This window comes from Suricata suricatta, chromosome 7 (genome assembly GCF_006229205.1).
Source record: "Suricata suricatta isolate VVHF042 chromosome 7, meerkat_22Aug2017_6uvM2_HiC, whole genome shotgun sequence".
NCBI classification, from domain to species: domain Eukaryota; kingdom Metazoa; phylum Chordata; class Mammalia; order Carnivora; family Herpestidae; genus Suricata; species Suricata suricatta.
The window spans coordinates 30,517,508-30,524,053 of record NC_043706.1 but is presented as its reverse complement, the minus strand read 5'-3'; the positions used below and the strand labels follow the sequence as shown (position 1 = coordinate 30,524,053).

The window sequence follows — 6,546 nt, the reverse complement described above, 5'->3', positions numbered from 1 at the left end:
TGGGGTGAAGTTTAGGGGAGGGAGGGGAGGAATGAAGATTGGGGAGAATGTGAGGAGGTGAGTCACCTTCTGTTCCTGACACTCACCCTTCTTTTCCTGAAGCCCCTGAAGTAAGTGTGCCCGTGTCTGTGCGTGTGAGCAATGTGGTGAGGAAAAGTGTCAAACTAGTTGTTGAAGACTCAGGGGAACTCTGAGGCCCCTCTGATATTTCTGAGGCTTCTTTTATGTCTCAACTTCTTGCTCCTTTTTCTCTTAGTGTGTGTATTCCTACATTCTGGAAATGATTGTGCAACCAGATATCTTAATTATAATCTTGTTACTAAACATATTGATATTACTGTGTTTATAATGATGAAAGTATTTAAGGAGTTGCATATTATTTCTTTATACAGTTGTAACCATTCACCTCACATTCTGCTTTCTTAGGTCTTTTTTTAAAATTTTGCCTAATAGTTGAAAATTTTTATCTTTTTATTTTTTAATTATATTCTTTTTATTTCTAAGTTTCTTGAACATTTTTTCACATATTAATTGGCTAATTGTTGTTACCAATGTAAAAATTATCTACTATTACCTCTGGGATTCTGATGTTTTTCTCAGTGATTTTAGTTGTTCTCTGTTCATAAGATTATTAACACTTTGCTGATATTTGATTCAGCTTTTACTCTGTTTTGTGGTTTATATTTTGATTCTATTTATTACTCTTCAACCTAAAATGTAAATATTTTTATTTTTTGAAATATCCTACAAAATTGTTGGCAAAGATTTGTCATCAATCTTAAATCTACCATTTAATGGTATTTTAAAAAGTATTCCAGATATTTCTCCTTTTGAAAAAAACAGTATTTTTTGAGGCTGTAATGTCAGGGATTGTCTTACACATTAAGAATACCTCTTAATGAGTCTCAGACCCTGCCTTGAACTCAAATGTCAGCTTTATTTTTAATGATTTTTTAAAATCTTTATTTTATTTTTGAGAGACAGCACAAGCAGGTGAGGAGCAGAGAGAAAGGGAAACACAGAATCCAAAGCAGGCTCCAGGATCTGAGCTGTCAGCACAGAGCCCAATGAGGGGCTTGAATTCATGAACTGTGAGATCATGACTTGAACTGAAGTCGTGTTTAACCGAATGAGTCCTCCAGGTGCCCCCAAATGTCAGCCTAAGAAGGACAGAATTATAAAATGATAACAACTCCAGTAATAGACATTTTTATATTGCAAGGAAGAAGTATTTGTCAACTGAGTGCAATTATGAAAAATTTTAAAAAATTGGTTTCCTTCTCCATTACCTCTCTTTCACCACTCTCTGTGTTCTTGGAATTCAACTCATAAAGCTAGAGTATCACATCTGTCGTTCCTACTTCCCAGGGGAGAACAAGCTCTGTGGGTGCTAAGGTGTACGTGTGGCATTCCCAGGGTTTCCTACTCTATTTCTTCATCTACCTCAAGCTGTTCCCCAATTTATCCACACTGCTTTGAATCATAGTTTCTCTTTCAGGTGCATTAACTTTCACATAGCCTTAAGAGCTAAGTGAGTATTACTATCCCCACTGGAAGGTGAGAAAGTTTGGGCACAAAGGAAAGTAACATTCTCCCAGAATCAATCAGTAAAGTAGCAGAGCCTGGATTTGAACCCAGGCAGCCTGCTCCAGAAATCATGCTTTTAGTTGATACACTACATGTCTTGTGGAATGTGTAAACACTTCACTTCAACAAGGAATAACTGCTTCATGCTATGAAAAATAAACCCCGCATATTTCTGCAACACCTCTCAAATCGAAGGGACCCAGGCTGTCAGGATTAAATTCAAGACTCTGATCCTGGCTCTCCCTGGGCCACAGGCCAGCTTTGCGGGAGGCCTGCCTGAGATGAGCCTGGGACCAGGGACGGAGGCAGCCGGGCAGCCACCCAGGGACACTCACTCTGTCTTCCTCTCTTCGTCCCTCTACCCCCTCTCTTCCAGTGGAGCCCACCGTGACCGTGTACCCCGCGAAGACCCAGCCCCTGCAGCACCACAACCTCCTGGTCTGCTCTGTGACTGGCTTCTATCCGGGCCACATCGAGGTCAAGTGGTTCCGGAACGGCCAGCAGGAGGAGGCTGGGGTCGTGTCCACAGGCCTGATCCGTAACGGAGACTGGACCTTCCAGACCCTGGTGATGCTGGAGACGGTTCCTCGGAGTGGAGAGGTCTACACCTGCCACGTGGAGCATCTGAGTCACACGAGCCCTGTCACCGTGGAGTGGAGTGAGTAGCTTGCTGACCTCACAGTTCCTCCCCCACCGAGGAGGGGACTTTGCTTTCCTGAGTGTCAGGGTTCCCTCTCCTTACACCGTATTTCCATTTGTTTCATGTTCTCTCCTCTTTAGCACAGGTCCCAGGGAGGTGGAGTGGGTAACCAAATGAGATCCTGTGTAGAAATCCTCTGATGGTTGATAGATACTCTGTGATTGTTTCTACAGATCCTACAGTCCTTGGGGAAATAGTTATGCCTGGTAGACAGCAAAGAGGTTTTCCATGTTTTGAGACTTTCTATGGCTCCCCAGTAATGGTTCCCCGGTGATGCTGGGCACTAGTTCCCAGTCTCGGGCTGGGCTTGTGCTTCTGGCATCATTGCTGTGTGTTGTTCGTTGTGATCTAAGAAGACACATCCCCTACAGTATATGGACCTTCCTGACAGAAAGGGAATCCGATCTTGGCACTGGTTTTTTTTAGCTCTGTCACCCTGCACAAGCTACTTGAACTTCATGGAGTCCCAGGCTCCTCATCCATAGATGTTGCAGTAGTGGATTTGTCAGAGCTGTGATATTTTAAAAGTTCAAACCTAAACCTTCTATCTCCTCAATGTAATTAAAAAAATTTTCCCAGAAATTGGCACTTACTTTACTTCTTCTGGTTAGCCTTCATTCCTCATTCTAAGTTCTCAATCCCAGAGTCTCTGTCAGAGAAATTGGACTTGGAGTAAAAATCACTAAAACTGCTTCTTCTCTCAGGGGCTCAGTCAGAATGTGCACAGAGCAAGATGCTGAGTGGAATCGGGGGCTTTGTTCTGGGTCTGCTCTTCCTGGTGGTGGGGCTGTTCATCTACTTCCGGAACCAGAAAGGTAAGGCACCTGTTGGTAGCTGAGCGCCCCCATAGATCTTGTAGGGAAGAAGTATAGCTTTGATCAAATAAACTCTCTTTATACCAGTAGTCCTGTATAAAGCCATTCTTTCCAAATTTGACCTCAGATTTCCTAGAAATTCAAAAATCCGCAGTCCATGGTTACTGTGTTGTAGCATAAGAGGTTAGGGCCTGTAGAGATCAGAAAGAGTTTAAGAAGCATGAAGGACTTGGGTTGAGATCCTGGGCCAAATTCAAGAAGAGCTACTAAAGTTAATGAAATCACGCTGGTTTTGTGTGACAGAAACTTCATGGATCACATCTCTCCCTTTCTACTCCCATTGGCATCATGTTGTGGGTTGTGACGTAAGAGAAATCTAAGGAGGTGGGTCTGGAGCTGGGACCTTGCATGTGGGGACAGACTTGCCTGTGTATCTGTTAAGTATATGTCTTCCCTTCTCTTTCCCAGGACACTCTGCACTTCAGCCAACAGGTAATGCTCTTGACCCACTTTAGAGAAGAGTTTATTATCCTGAAACAGATGGTGGAGGTGAAAAGGCGGAACTCATGTCAAAAACTTTGAATCTGAGTTCTCATCAGGCAGTTAACTAAAGCTTTTTCTTTCCTCTTACTAAAATGCCTGCACTGTAAATAGCTTTGGTTCAAGGAGAGTTAAGAATATGTTCTTCTTCTGACTGCAAAGCTTTAACCTGAGGCCCCGAGAGAGGGGAGGAGAGGCTGCTGGGGGAAGTGGGTCTGGAAACAACACTGTGCTCCGTCTTCTGCAGGACTCCTGAGCTGAGGGGGAGATGCTGACACTCCAGGAAGAACCTTCTTTTGAGGCCTCTTCGCAGAGTGAAAAGGTTTCCTGCTTGGCCATTACTCTGCCACAAACACAGTGCTTTCTCAGGACCTGGTTTGTCCTGGGCTCAGTGACCCTGCAGACCCTGTGCTCCCTGCAGGCTCCCTCCACCCCGTCCTTGACCTGGAAGTCCCAGTACTGACTGGACTACCTTGTCTTCATTCTTCTGGCCCCTGTGAACGCTGCCCTCACAGCCTCTCCTGCATCGGAACTCACCTTCTGCTCATGTGTCTTCATAAGCTTCTCTCAAATAAACATGGAGTGACAATCATCTCTTTCATATGGTTTCATGCAAAGAAGTAGGAGAAAAGGGGAAAGAGGAAGGATTGCAACAAATATCAATATTGGCTTTTATGTATATTAAGAATTTTGGTCATTTATATATCTGGAAGTTATCCTGACTTCATTCCCTGCTTATATTTGGTCTTTATGCATTATGTAATTAGGCATATTTTTTGGAGCTAGGAGGAAACCCTTAATGGCCCAAATGATGATGGAGTCCTACATCTCTGTGTTCTCAAAATAAACACACATTATAGGACACAGACGTTGTACAAAAATATCAGAAATTCGAGTAACTTGTATGATGATGACCTCAAAATTTTTATAATCACATTCTTTTGTCCCTAGTTTTTAATTTTATTTTTTATATTTTTATTTCTTAAAATTTTTTTTCAGCAGCCACAATTTTATTAAAAAAATTGACAATAAGACTTGCCTTCATAAATCAAAAAGCCTTATAAGGAAACAATGAGACATAATTAAAACAGAAACAAAAACCAATAAGAAAGATGTCATCATTCCAAGATCACCCATAAATTAACATTTATAGAATGTCTATTGTGTTCCAGTCTTGTATTTTTTAAACATTTATTTTATTTTTGAGAGAGAGAGACAGACAGAGCTGGAGCAAGGGAGGGGCAGGGAGAGAGGGAGACACAGAATCTGAAGCAGGCTCTAGGCTCTGAGCTGTCAGCACAGAGCCCTATATGGAGCTTGAATTCATGGACTGTGAGATCATGACCCAAGGCAAAGTCAGACGCATAACTGACTGAGCCACCCAGGTATTCCTATTTCTTGTATTTTTAAAGCAGGCTCCACTCCCAACGTGGCGCTAAATCTCATGACCCTGAGATCAAGAGTCAAATGCTCCACTGACTGAAGCAGCAGGTGCCCCTTTCCCTGATTTTTTATAGAAAAGTATCTAACCCCTTACATAGACTGATGATAGGTTCTATCTACACTTCCACCTTTTTCTGTCTGTCAAACAAAGTCAGTGGTATACTGACACTTTGGCTTGAGATGCCTCCTTTCCCGTAAATAGGTCTCAGACCATCAGGACAATGCTACAACTCTAGCGGAAGAGATGCATTTCTGAGGCCTTCCAGACTGTGTGCAAATCTATGATCTGTACAGAAACATATTGTATGGATCTTGTCTTGGTAGAAATCAGAGCAAAAACTGAGAAACCAAGGGGAAATTATAAATACTCTGATGTACATACAAACAATGAAATAGTATGCAGCTGGAGGAAAAGTAACACCCTGCTATAGAATAAACTCTGAATGCATTTGGAGTAGAGACAGGAGAGTTTGTACAGTACACAACACTTTAAAAAATTTAAACACTTTTTAATGTTTATTTATTTTTGAGAGAGAGAGGGACAGAGAATGAGTGGGGGAGGGACAGAGAAAGAGGAAGACACAGATCTGACGCAGGCTCCAGGCTCTGAATTGCCAACAGAACCTGATGGGGGATTAGGACCTGAGCCAAAGTCAGACCCTCAACCAACTGAGCCACACAGGTGCCCCAAATTCTTTTAAGTTCTTAAAAGGTTTATTTAGTTATTGAGAGAGAGGGAGAGGGAGCACAGGCACAGGAGGGGCAGAGAGAGGGAAAGAGAGAACCTCCAGCAGGTTCCATGTTGTCAGTGCAGAGCCTGACATGAGGCTTGAACTCATGAATCACAAGACCATGACCTGAAGCAAAATCAAGAGTCAGACACTTATGGACTGAGTCACCCAGGCCCCCTCAATATTTTGTTTAATAGGATAGAGGAAAAGAATAGAAATATGTAGTTATATCAATTCATTTTATCTATATATCATTATTTCTCTATCATATAGCTACTTACTTTTCTATACATGACAGTGGAAGGATTTTTTTTAAATGCCTAACATTTTGACTAATGTTTGGGCAAAATGAATGACCAAGTTGAAAGAAACAGAGATGAAAATTGGACCTTTTTGAATATATCTTATCTAATGGTTTTCATTTGAGGAAACTTCAAATATTTTATGTAATAAAAATGTTTTAAAGTTTAAAAATAAAATATAGGGATGCCTAGGTGGCTCAGGTCATGATCTCACAGTTCATGGGTTTGAGCCCTGCTTCAGGCTTCATGCTGTCAGCAAAGGGCCTGCTTGGGATTCTCTCTTTTCCTCTCCCTCTGTCCCTCCCCTCACTACCCACCCCCCAATAAATAAATAAACTTAAAAAAACTAAAAAAAAGACAATACATAAAAATTAAAGCCAAAATGTAATGGTGAAGCAAATATGACAAAAAGTATATGATAGAAGACA

General features: G+C 41.7%; 1 protein-coding gene across 6 annotated transcripts in view; it reads left to right on the top strand.

The window, feature by feature from the left end:
- The window catches only part of LOC115295561 (DLA class II histocompatibility antigen, DR-1 beta chain-like), a 169,874-nt gene extending 165,640 nt beyond the window's left edge, over positions 1–4,234 (top strand). Inside the window, exons 3-7 of one of the 6 annotated variants that reach the window (XM_029943549.1) lie at positions 1,964–2,245; positions 2,992–3,102; positions 3,406–3,467; positions 3,571–3,594; positions 3,890–4,234. In XM_029943549.1, coding sequence (XP_029799409.1) covers positions 1,964–2,245; positions 2,992–3,102; positions 3,406–3,467; positions 3,571–3,594; positions 3,890–3,898 — 488 coding nt within the window. In that variant the 3' untranslated portion in view covers positions 3,899–4,234. Of the gene's footprint in view, positions 1–1,963; positions 2,246–2,991; positions 3,103–3,405; positions 3,487–3,570; positions 3,843–3,889 lie in introns of those variants that run through there. The other 5 variants (XM_029943550.1, XM_029943554.1, XM_029943551.1 and 2 more) reach the window with 5 other exon arrangements.
- The last annotated feature ends 2,312 nt before the right edge of the window (positions 4,235–6,546 follow it).